This window comes from Chaetodon trifascialis, chromosome 15 (genome assembly GCF_039877785.1).
Source record: "Chaetodon trifascialis isolate fChaTrf1 chromosome 15, fChaTrf1.hap1, whole genome shotgun sequence".
NCBI lineage: Eukaryota > Metazoa > Chordata > Actinopteri > Chaetodontiformes > Chaetodontidae > Chaetodon > Chaetodon trifascialis.
The window spans coordinates 5,760,834-5,773,081 of record NC_092070.1 but is presented as its reverse complement, the minus strand read 5'-3'; the positions used below and the strand labels follow the sequence as shown (position 1 = coordinate 5,773,081).

The window sequence follows — 12,248 nt, the reverse complement described above, 5'->3', positions numbered from 1 at the left end:
GCAGTGTGTGCAATGTGACAATGGATTGTTTCCTGATTTATTTAACACTCCATAAACTCAGCATTCATTCTGACACTTTATATCACCCTGCACATTTTTTTCCCAAACCTGTCCAGCTGATTCACTCCCGCCTTGAGCTCCACACTCACAAATAAGTGCTAGAACATGTATCACAGAATAGTGTGATAATGGGAAATAATCCACAGTGTGAGTTTGCAGTGCCTGTGTTCGCGCAGCTCTGACTTCCTGTGGGAAGAAAGTGTCTGGGAGATGGGCAGGGCGTGATTTCATGCTCTGCTATCATTTTCCACATGGTGAGAGTGGAGTGTGGACCGCCTGACTGCGATCCTTGATGATCTTTTGAGCTTTTCATATTGCAGAGGGTCATGTGCAGTAAAAAGGAGAACGCTCCCTGTGTTGCAGTGACAGAGGTTACAGGCGAATAAAATCATTATATTACCTGTTAGAATATGTTGTTACCTCCCTCTCGAACCTTTTGCTGATTATCTTTTTCACATACTGTAAGTCTGTCATAGATGAGGCAGACAGTTCTCTCTTACTTCTGGATTCCTCATGCTAAATCAGCTAATCAGTAAGAGCTGAGTAGAGCCAACCACACGACCCAGGAATAAAACCAGCCTTGGACGTTTGATTCAAACCCACCTGCAGAAAAACCACCTCCCAGACAGCTGGGAGGTGTGTTATCTTTGCCTTGTGTCACACTGTAAAAATATTTGTAATCTTTATATTCTGCCATCTGAGCAGTACTGCAACAAATACTCCAAAGAAATCGACATAGTAGCTGTTCTTCCTTTACTGAATCATTTTGTGAAAAAAAAAATAGTTCTGTGACTCAAGTCTAAGGTAGTCACACAAATTAAATACTTTCAGTACCTTTGTTAATTAGCATATTAGATTTTCAGATTAAACCAGAGCAGAGAACTGAGATTAATCATGTTAATCCTGTTAATCTAACCCGGATTATTTTATCCCTGCTGTCGTCAACCAACCACTTCAAATGCAGAACTTTGACGGGTGTTTTTGCTGGACTCACTGGGAGCTGTGGTCCTACGTGCTATGTGCGCATCAAGTCAGCTATTTTCAAGATTTTGGGTGCTTCTGTTTGTGGGAAGTTTAACTTCCTGTCCCACAGCTTTTCAGCACCCCTGTAACAGCCAGCAGTCCACTGCTGGCTGAGTGAGCTTTAAAATGATAAAAAAAAAATATTTCCATATTTCCAGAGCCATGGGACCCCATGCCCTTGACAGTGCCTCACACACTGCTAAAACTCCAGAGGACTGGGGGGCCACACACAGACCAGCAGCACCCAACAGCTGACTGGACCAGCCGCATGCAGTCCAAAAGTAATGACAGTGCTGACTTTACTCTATAATCGCACCTTGATACACGTTTACATCCACTGAATACCAACACAGCCTGTTCGTGCGCCCTGGCCTCTTGAAGCCCAAATGGTGCACATTACACAATCCTCAAAAACCCCCAAAACTCATAAAATCCAGGACAGAATCGAAGCTGCTAACTCTCCTGGTCTCCTGGTCAATATATAGTGCTAGGTGACAGCACACATTATAATCTAGCTTGATACCAGAAATCCAGCAGTCAGGTTGAGCTCTGACCAATGGCGAACCCTCATAGGTGGTAAACAAAAGTCAGAATCCCTCAGTGCTCTTGATAAGATCACATCGAAACCTCAGTGGCTTCAGTGAGGATTTTTGCACATTCAGAGCTGAGCAGCAGCTTGTGCTGTCAATGCAGTTCTAACATTAACTAACATCAAGGTAAAGGGCAGACTAGTGGAACAAAAGGGTGCAGCTGATCACCCTGTTTTTTCCACGATTTTGTAATTTTCTAAATTCACATGAAGTATTATATGTGTAAAAGTTGAAATCTTATTATAGTAATTATAGTTGTAGCAGTCACTGGCTGTGCAGTTTTCAGAGTTTATGATGCCTCCTGGATGGAACAGTGATGTCCGGAAAAGTACTACTGAGTACTACGTTTGACCTCCTCCCAGACTATCCTGGCTCAAAGACAATGGGATTAAGCATAAGGCAAGGCAAGTGTATTTGCATAGCACCTTTCAACAAGGTAGCTCAAAGTGCTTTAAGTACGACATTAAGAAAAGATATGAAAGAAACACAAGGCAATATAAAAAGACAATATCAAAACACACAAATAGGCTTTTAAAAGGAGTAAAACAAAATGAAATAGATCAAAATAGGCTAAAATACAACAAGACAAAGAGTGCAATAAAAATGCAGTGCAAGATATGACGTTTAACCTAATGAAATGCTCAACCTGCCGCTGTTGCCTCCTCTATGAGGGTCTCTGAGTTTGGGGTTTACGTTTGTTCATGTCTCCACACAGGAGATGTTTCTCAGTCGTAACGTTCCTGAGTTATAAACGGTTTCCACTCGCTGCCACTGGGGGCCGCCAGCGGGAAGCTGCCTCAAGACGCTTTAAATATGTCAAGTTTACAGTGTGACGAAAGGGGTAAAAAGTTAAGCATATCAGTTGGCCCTTTGTTAGCTTATCGACAGGAACTTTTTTTAACACACACACACACACACACACACACACACACACACACACACACACACACACACACACACACACACACACACACACACACACACACACTCCCTTCCTGTATGTGGGCAAGCTGAGGGGAGTCCTGAGCGATTACAGGAAGTCAGGATTGGCTTCTCTGGGGAAGAGAGATAAGAGTGTGTGTGTGTGTGTGTGTGTGTGTGTGTGTGTGTGTGTGTGTGTGTGTGTGTGTGTGTGTGTGTGTGTGTGTGTGTGTGTGTGTGTGTGTGTGTGTGTGTGTGTGTGTGTGTTCAGCTGAAGGAAAGGCCCTTTTACACTCCGCTAGTGCTAATAACAAACACACATACAGACACACAGCCAAGCCTAGTCAAACAAACCAGTCCTGTACTGCATGTGTGCTTGTGGTGTCTGAATAAGTTGTGTGAATGATACTGATCATTTCCCCTGCTCAAAGTAAGCAGCAGCTCTTTGTGTGGACTGTTAAAAGGGGAAATCCCTGTGAGGTGTTGGGGAGGGGTGGGCAAACCCCATCGACCTGCAGGGGAAGCATGGCCTGGATCATCTCAGAATCCCCCCAAGGAGAAAAGGGCCTACGCTCTGCTGCACAGTTACACAGACGATAGATCTGATCTGGGAACAGGTAGAACAGGGAGAAGGATTTGAATTAAATTTGCATGTTGTCCAACAGCAGTTTGCATTCAGCAAGCCAAAGAGTCTACAGTCACTGTGCTTTGAGCTAAATGCTAATGTCAAGATGATATATTCACAATGGCAATGGTCACATGCTGGTACATAATGTTTACCATGTTCATCCTCTTAGTTTAGTTTGTTAGCATGCTAACGTTGGTTAATTAGAATTAAACACCAAAGTTAGATCAGCAAACATATGAAAATTCATTCTGAGGGAGACATGAATAGTTTCTGAGGTGCGCTATGGATATCCATGCTGCTAGCATGTCTAAAACATGCTGAATGTTGGACAGCACAACATTACTTTCAATGTCCGATAGCTGAAAAGAAAGCCGGATATCTGATGTGAAAATTTGATCTATTTTAATCTACAGCTGCGGTTACATGAAATCGCTTTGCATTGCTATACAAGGCAGCTTTGCCCGTTGGCACCAAATGGCGGCAAGATTTAGCTGTTTACCGACCTAATACATGCTCTACCATGTGAGCTGCTGGGGCCAAGCGCTTCACTAAGACACTTGATGGGGATTTTTACTTTCATTTGTCGTCCATCTGTGTGGTCGATGATGCTTTATGCCAAAGAAGAGAGGGAAGAGAGAGGGGAAGAGAGGGAGAGAAGTCATGAAGTGGTCAAAAAAGTGGTCAGAGTCATTTAAAGATAGGGTCAGTAGCAGGGAGAAGAATGTGACTAACAGCAAGACACTGACAGTAAACATGACTAATAATTCACAGACACATTGAGTGATTCAGGCTTGTTAGGGTTGGATTACAAGGCGCTGCGTGGAATCCTGACCACTGATGGTTCCGTAACAGTGCACATCACCATTATTCAGATCACACACAGCACAATGGCTGAAATTAGGCACGCCTTCTAAACAAAGCTGGACGAGCGAGACATGACTCGTGTGGAGAGATATTAGCTTGAATCTGATAACCTCCCGTTTACAGCCCAGAAAAGAATGAAATCGAGGAGGTCTGCATGAGGAAGCAGCTCAAAAGTCAAGTCTTAAAAACATCTACACTCGTCACCGGTCGAATGAAGCTTCGAATGTCTGTCGTCATATTTTAGGACATCATCACTAGTGATTCATTGGATTAAATGACTTCGTGTTTTTTTTTAATTAAATCAACATTCTTTAATGAATATAGCTGAGTTTTGTCTACATATATCCTTGTAGGCTGCTAATAATAATTCTGCTAATAGTATCAATTAATATTAATATGATATCATGCTAATAATATTAGCGTAGCCTAATCTCGATCTGCAGCTATGCAGAGATACTGGGTTTTGACAGAATGAATAGACATGCAAGAAAAACAAAATGGCCTAAAAATGTAGATTTAGAATTCAGATGTGAACACCATAAATGAAGCTTCAATCTGCTCTATACAGCCCTGCATTACATGCTGTGTCTGATGATGATATTAAAATCAGTGCTGAGCAGTAATTGGGTCGTCCATCTGTGCTGTCTACGTGTGCGCTGTTGCGGAAATAAACTGGGGACACTTTTCTGTCCGGACATGTGTGAGCACGAGGGTCTGTTTGGGTTGTGACATGGCTTGTTTTCTTCTGAATAATGAGAATTCACGATTTCGACTTGTACCAGCACGACATATTAAAACAGAGGACTGATATATAGTTTAGATCAAGAACTTCCAACATGGTTACTGAACCCAAATGTTGAGTTCAAGTGCATAGTAATACTTTGTTTTAGCTGAGCCCTTTGAGAATGTGTAATATGAAGATGTTTAATCCTTTGCATCAGCAGGTATCTGTGCTGAACAGTAGCTTCAAGCTGAACCCTGAAGGTGTCATTGAGTCAAACTTACTGCTCTGTGTCTTTATGCTGCTCTCAAATTTGGACATTTCCTTTCTTGTTTGTGTGCTTAAGCCAAAAAAAAAGTTAGAGGAGGTCAGATGGAGCAGTAACTGACGACAGATGGTGTGTGTGTGTGTGTGTGTGTGTGTGTGTGTGTGTGTGTGTGTGTGTGTGTGTGTGTGTGTGTGTGTGTGTGTGTGTGCGTGCGCACGTGTGTGTGTGAGAGAGAGAGAGAGAGAGAGTGAGGGAGATGCAAACACCACACTCATCTCTGTCTCTTTCACACATAGACCAACACTCACATGAATGAGCTGCTCACCACGTCAGTGCTGAGTCACATTTCCTGGCTGCAGGCGGCCATGACTGACTCAGATCAGTTTCCCTCATCTCTCCTTAATTTCATATGTTTCACCATTTTTGCTTTCCTGTCTTTGGGGTAATAAATTTAGTGCTTTCTTTCATTCATTAATGCAAGAGTGCAATTGTATGCATATGTGATTATTAGCATTGTCTGCCTTATATGACACATTCAAGGCTTTATTTTAAAGCAGTGATTAATATGCTATTGTAGCAATGGATGAATTCTATTATATATATCAACGTTGTTTTCCAGAAGCTCACTGCTCCCTGCCCAACACCAAGCAGCAGGCATACAAAGTTTATGTAGACCTAAGCTAAAGACTTGGATGTTTTTCTGAGGTGTTGCTGGAGGCGACAGAGCAAACTCAATATTAGACTTACATTTGTCAGGTGGCTAGAAACACCATTTCAGATTAATGCTAATGTGGCTTCACGTCGGCTGTATGTGTAAATTATTTGCTAACACGTCAGCCATAAAAATGTTATATGGTGACATATTGTGCTGTGAATACAGCTTGTTGTACTGCCTCAGAGTGACCAAAAAATCAATTACTGCTGCTTCCAAAAATATCTGTGAATAAACAGTCATGAAAAATTGGATGAGAAAGTGAGAGTTTGGAATAAAAAGCTGACAAGTATGGTTTGTAGTTTATTAGTTTTCATTTCATTGTCATCTCTCGCTCTCTCAGACACAAAGGAGTCTTGTTCTATTTCTCTTGCCGCTGTCTTCAATGCATTTACATAAGAAGGCAACATTCTTCTTTTCGGGACACATGTTCTGCCGTATTAACGTATATGCTGCTGTTCAGTCATGCGTGTGTGTGTGTGTGTGTGTGTGTGTGTGTGTGTGTGTGTGTGTGTGTGTGTGTGTGTGTGTGTGTGTGTGTGTGTGTGTGTGTGTGTGTGTGTGTGTGTGTGTGTGTGCGTGTGTGTGTCTGTGTCTGTGTGTGTCTGTGTGTGTATGCGGCCTTGGTTTTTAGACTCAGTCCCATCGTTCCTGCTAGCTTGTCATCAAGGATTAGCACACTGACACACATTACACACACTTGCGAGGCTGAGCTAGCCACTGCTGTGTGTAAGTGCACATCTAAAGAACATGATGACATGTAACTGCTGCAAATAGAAGCTTATTGATCTTATTTCTGGACGAGCCAGTGAGTTGTAGTTTTTTTGAAAGTTTCTCTCTCTCTCTCTCTCTCTCTCTCTCTCTCTCTCTCTCTCTCCCTCACTCTCTCCTGTCCTGTGATGGATGCACACACGTGCGCGCACACACTCGAGATTGTTTCCCTCAAGAGAAATGTAATGACGAATGGAAAGACAGAGAGAAGAGGAAGAGAGTAGGAGAGCACACGGCTGTCTGCCACATGCCACACATTGCGACGATGATCTGCTGATTCATCTATCATGCATGGTACCTGCATATTTGTGTGTGTGTGTGTGTGTGTGTGTGTGTGTGTGTGTGTGTGTGTGTGTGTGTGTGTGTGTGTGTAGGTCCATGCATGCCTGTGTAGGGATTGTTAGAAAGCAGAAACAGCTAAAGGCAGAGACCTCCAGCATGAGCATAAAAGTGCAAAAACTCTCTGCAGTGGAAGTGGAATTTGTTTATATATGATAATGGAATTCAGTGAAGTCTGTAATGCAGCAGAGGCACACACAGGTTTGCTGTTATTGTGATAAGGTGCAGGCCAGAACTGCAATGAAAACAAGTTACATTCATTTAGGTATAGTCAAGCCACGTGGTACACCACCAGCTGGACAAAGAGGAGGAAGAGTTTCTTGTAATTCATTCCAAACAAAGTCTCTCATGGCCATGTGTGCATTTCATTCTTTAATACACCCATTGCTTACACTGCAGTGCACGCCTGGGGCATAAAAAACCATGCATGCACCATTTCTCATATGTAAACTGGTGTTGAAAGAAGAATGAGCAGTGAGAATGTGAGCACCTTGCACGGTCTACAGATCAGGTGCTCACATGTATTTCAAGAGGAAATAATATAGAAATATAAGGTAAGACTCTACAAAACCACATTTATATATTCTAATAATTTCAGTGATGTTTTTTTTATTTTTCAAGCCAGCATTAGTCATGACAGGGACTAGAGTTCATGTATGTAAAGATGCTGATTGGTGCGTGTTGTTAATGATATGACAGAGCAGGAGATGTGGTAACGAAACGATCAGTCTCCTCAGTGGAGCCAGTGGATGTGTGGACAAGAAGCCCTGCACAGCAGTGGAGACTGAGACAGGACGAGAGTTCCTAACTGTGCTGCTGTGACCGCTACTGGTCAACAGAGGGGGACAGAGGTCAGTGGTTACTTCTGCTGCTCAAAATGTATGTAGCTCACTCTCTCACTGTCACACAGATACGAACATTTTCAACATTTCTCTCAATCATTTGTATGTCATAGAACAGCAATTTTCTGCTCTGATGGGTGACAATGCCAGTGACTAATTGATTCGATTAGTGAGAGAGAAACTGAGAAACTTTGGATTTTGAAGACGCGTCTCTTAATGAAATATTGAGCAAGAAATATTTGAATGCATGTTACTTTGCATGTTACTTGTCTTTCATACATTTAGACTCACACACACTCCAACACAAAAAACAAACCAGATTTTTTTTTATGCTCAAGTAACACAACCGCTCTGTACACATACCCTCTTGTAATCTAGATTAGATCTTCATTATGATCTTCTTAAAGACAGATGGATGCCATCATCTTGAACTTAGTCCACGACTCTAGTAAAGAAGAGACTTATCCAAATTAAATATAGGCATTCCACTTTATAATCAAGACTTAATTTGAGAATATCAGAATAAATTCTTGCTAACGCACGAGATCTAACTTTTAACACAACAGATTACTTTGTAGTTAACACAGCAAATGTAACTGCTTGTGAACACACCACATGCTGTTGTAAGTGACAGCAGCAGAGGGGTGCTGTACCTTTGACTGTGTTTGGAGAAGACCACAGTAAGGTAACTGAATGTCAGCTTCGAGGGAAGATACAGATCCAACTTCAGATCTCACATCTCAGATCTTGCTGCTGCCTAACAAACAACATTGCACCAGCACATTATATCACTTGTGGAGAACTATGTCTGCAGATGTGATGGATGCAAAAGAAAAAGGCTAAAATACTTGCGTGGTACTTCTCTGTGTCTGCATTTATGTGGATGAGGCGCTGCTGAGTGTAAGCTAAACTAGAACTATATGGTGGTATTGGAGACAACAAAATGCCCAATTGGCATTTCTATTCGGTTTAAAAATGGAAAAATGTCTCTGTGTATGTGAGCGTGTGTGTTGACATGTCCCTGTGTGAAATAGAAAACAGTGACTATTTTAACCTGCCATCTGTTCACTGCTCTAACTCCTCATACACACACACACAAAACAGAAAAACAGGCTTTCTCTCAACACTTGCTGCATGTGTGTATAACTGTATGTGTGTCTTGGATATGCTGCACTGTCTAAATGAAATGGTTGTATGACAAACTCAAGAGGTTTGAACCAGATTTTGTTGGGGATTAAGTCAAAATGACAATCCTCTGTACCTCTCTGGAGTGTCAAGTTGAAGACTGTTTGGCAGGTGTGTTTAGAGTCACATGGGCTCTGTGTTTCTCTGATGAAGTCAACTTCTGGTTTGATGTTAAAGTGACCCACATATGAAGTCCTGTAGTCTTTAAAGAGCACGTACAGAGACCAGCAGGTGAACAGGGTTAGATTCTCTTGTGCATTTTCATCAATGGATTGCTTAGCAACAGCAGATGGTTGCCTGGCAACAACAGCCAGCCAGCAAGTTGGGTGTGTTCAAAAGTCACACTGTGGTGGGGGTGGGGGTGGGGGTGGGGGTGGAGTGAATGTGTGTGTCAGACAATTGAGATATTCTGCAGAGTCAGCTACTTAACTGCAGGACAATCATAAAGTGTGTATTTAAAACAAGTGTGGTCATACACTCACAAACCAGTGTAGATTCAGTACAGATGATTCTTCCGTCAAAGTAGAATGTGGGTTGAATAATAACAGAATAATTACTAAAGGCCTGGTCACATCAGCAAGTTGCACAGTGAAATTCTTCTGTGTGTCTTTGTCAAATGTGTCGTCGTTCAAAAGAGGTATTTATACCATTAACTCTTGTCTCATAACTGTCTTCAAACCATGGTGCTTTTGTGGAGCAGTTATTACTTTTTTGTTTAACCTGTTGAAACTCAAGTTTGAAAATGAAAAAAATATCTGACAGTGTGGAGAGGAAGCTTACCAGACCTTTGCAGCCCATTCCTTATCGCTGCTTGAGGCTCCAAGCTACATTAGCCCCTACTAACATAAACACACTTGAATCCCTGACCGAACTGTCGGCAGTGAAGTTGCATTGTGTGTGATGTACACACCAGGTTTTGATAAGGGAAAAGAATGCGTGGTGGAGGATAGCTATGGTTTTTCAGCATTTTTTTAAACTGTCCTCCATGAGTATGAATGTTAAATATTATATCGATGGAGTACTCTTAGCATCATGCAGACGTTTGATCAAACATGGATGACTCAGCAAAATCTGGTCCTTGATGTAAAGACAGCAAAATGCAGGAGTTATAGCAACAGTAGGCGACTTCACACTACCAAAAAACCTCTATCATTGTCATTAAAATCAGCCCATGTCAGCCCATGTGCAAAACTAACTAACTCCAGGCACTACAGAACCTAAAGGAACAGGTACCCACGTTGGTCTTTGAGATACTCCATGGCCCTGTTAGATAGTATGTTGCACACTGAGTGCAATCAGAGGCACCTGTGATATGAGAATGACGATAAATAGATACCATAAAATCTTAGTGAAATCAAAAATACAGAAAATATAACACAGTAAGGAAGAGGTTAAGGTGATGAAAGGAGGTGCAGCAGCAAACAGCGTTGGCATGAGAGTGTCAGCAGAGTGAGAAGTGTCAGGTTATAATGGCGGTGCTGTACACCTGCATGAATATGACTGGACATTACCATTCAGCTGGAGAGGAAATTCTAAACTAAATAGTTCACTGACTCTCTGTCTCTTTCTGCCTCTGTCTCCCTTCCCAGGGGGTGTTGGTAGGAAGTGTGTGTGTATGAGTGTGTGTGTGTGTGTGTGTGTGTGCGCGCGCATGTGTGTCTGTCAGTGACCTGTCGTCGTGAGCAGTCATGTTCCGAAACAGCCTGAAGATGTTGCTGGGAGGGAAAAGCCGCAAGAACAACAGCGGTCAGTACCTCTGTGTGTTACTGCATATGTCATGATATGTGTTGTGTACACCATCATCTTGTTTTCTGTTCATAAGGATTGCCTCTCGTCCCATTGTCCATATCCAGACATGTCAGTAGCTCCATATATGTTAATTTTATGGAGAAAATGTGTCTCTATCAGGTGACAGATTGCAGATATGTTCTTCTGGTGGTGTCCAGTGGCCTCTATTAGTGATTCTTCCTCTCTTTCAACAGGTGCCAGCATAGAGTCAGAGGGGTCAGAGGTCAGGATGATGGAGGGATTCACTCGTTCACTTCCCTCTTCTCCTCTCCTAAACCTTCGTCTAGCAAAAAGAACTGGTAGGTCTATCTATCTATCTATCTATCTATCTATCTATCTATCTATCTATCTATCTATCTATCTATCTATCTATCTATCTATCTATCTATCTATCTATCTATCTATCAGAAGACACTCAGTGTGGTGCACTCACATATGCTTTAATAACAATCTGCAATAAGCCAAATACAGGAACACACGTTCACACAACACAAACAAGACAACAATATTCATCGCACAGAGGGAGAAACAGATGGCAATCTCGAGCTGAACTGCTGGCAGCTACGAGGCTAACATTAGCAAAACAAACATGGCTTCGTCACACCATATTCTGTGATTGTAGAAAAGTCTGACCGCAGACAGATCCTGATTGGCTGTAGTGTGTGTTGTCCCACATTCAGACCATCATAGGATACATTGTAAGACTGTGGTCAGAGTAACATTAGCACTGCAGTATAGACGAGTAAAATCCTGTCTCATAGCATTAAAAACCACCTGTGCATGGCTTTGGCATCTGCTAAGCCCTCACAGTCATTGGTCTATTTCTTAAAGTGGATCATAGCTCCACAGTATGTCAACACTTTTTCAATCACATTCTTCCTATCAGTGATGTGATCCTACATGAAAACACTAGTATCTGCCAATGTCAGAGCAGTATTATTTCACATGAGAGATTTACTGTATTTTTTGGGTCTTCTGTCCTCTTTCACTGGTTTGAAGTGGGAGAGCTCAGTAGGGAGGGTGATGTCACGCATCTCTGTTCCGCAGTCAGGATTTAGAAACATTTCAAATACAATCTGATGACAGATGGTGGGTTGTTTGGTCGCTGTCAATCAAATCAGATCACACCACACCACACACACACAAGTTCTGATGAAGCAGATCAGCTGAGTTTTTGAGTGATAGATATGTCAGATACATATGTATTCAACATTTAGGTGAGCATAAGTATGAGAATGGACTCTGACTTGGCTCAGGGCTAAATAAAACTTGATCAGGATATGCCTGGTAAATAGACTACAAGGACATTTTAAAACATATAGGAGAGTATAACATCCTCCTTTTATTTCAATTAGGCAAGACCAATTGAAAGAAGTTTTTATGAAATATAGAGGTACAAGAAGTAAAGTTTAACAGATATGGAGTCTTTGGCGATTCGGCCACATTATCTGGGCTCATACAGCCATAAGACATACTCCACCTCATAGAGTCTAGCCACTGGTTGAAAGGAAAGAGAGAATCGAGGAGAAACCATAA

At 42.0% G+C, this 12,248-nt stretch overlaps 1 protein-coding gene across 1 annotated transcript in view; it reads left to right on the top strand.

Moving 5' to 3' along the window:
* tanc2a (tetratricopeptide repeat, ankyrin repeat and coiled-coil containing 2a) overlaps window positions 1-12,248 on the top strand; it is a 44,955-nt gene that overhangs the window by 2,308 nt on the left and 30,399 nt on the right. Inside the window, exons 2-3 of the mRNA XM_070981166.1 lie at window positions 10,514-10,670; window positions 10,907-11,011. Coding sequence (XP_070837267.1) covers window positions 10,613-10,670; window positions 10,907-11,011 — 163 coding nt within the window. The 5' untranslated portion in view covers window positions 10,514-10,612. The remainder of the gene's footprint in view (window positions 1-10,513; window positions 10,671-10,906; window positions 11,012-12,248) is intronic.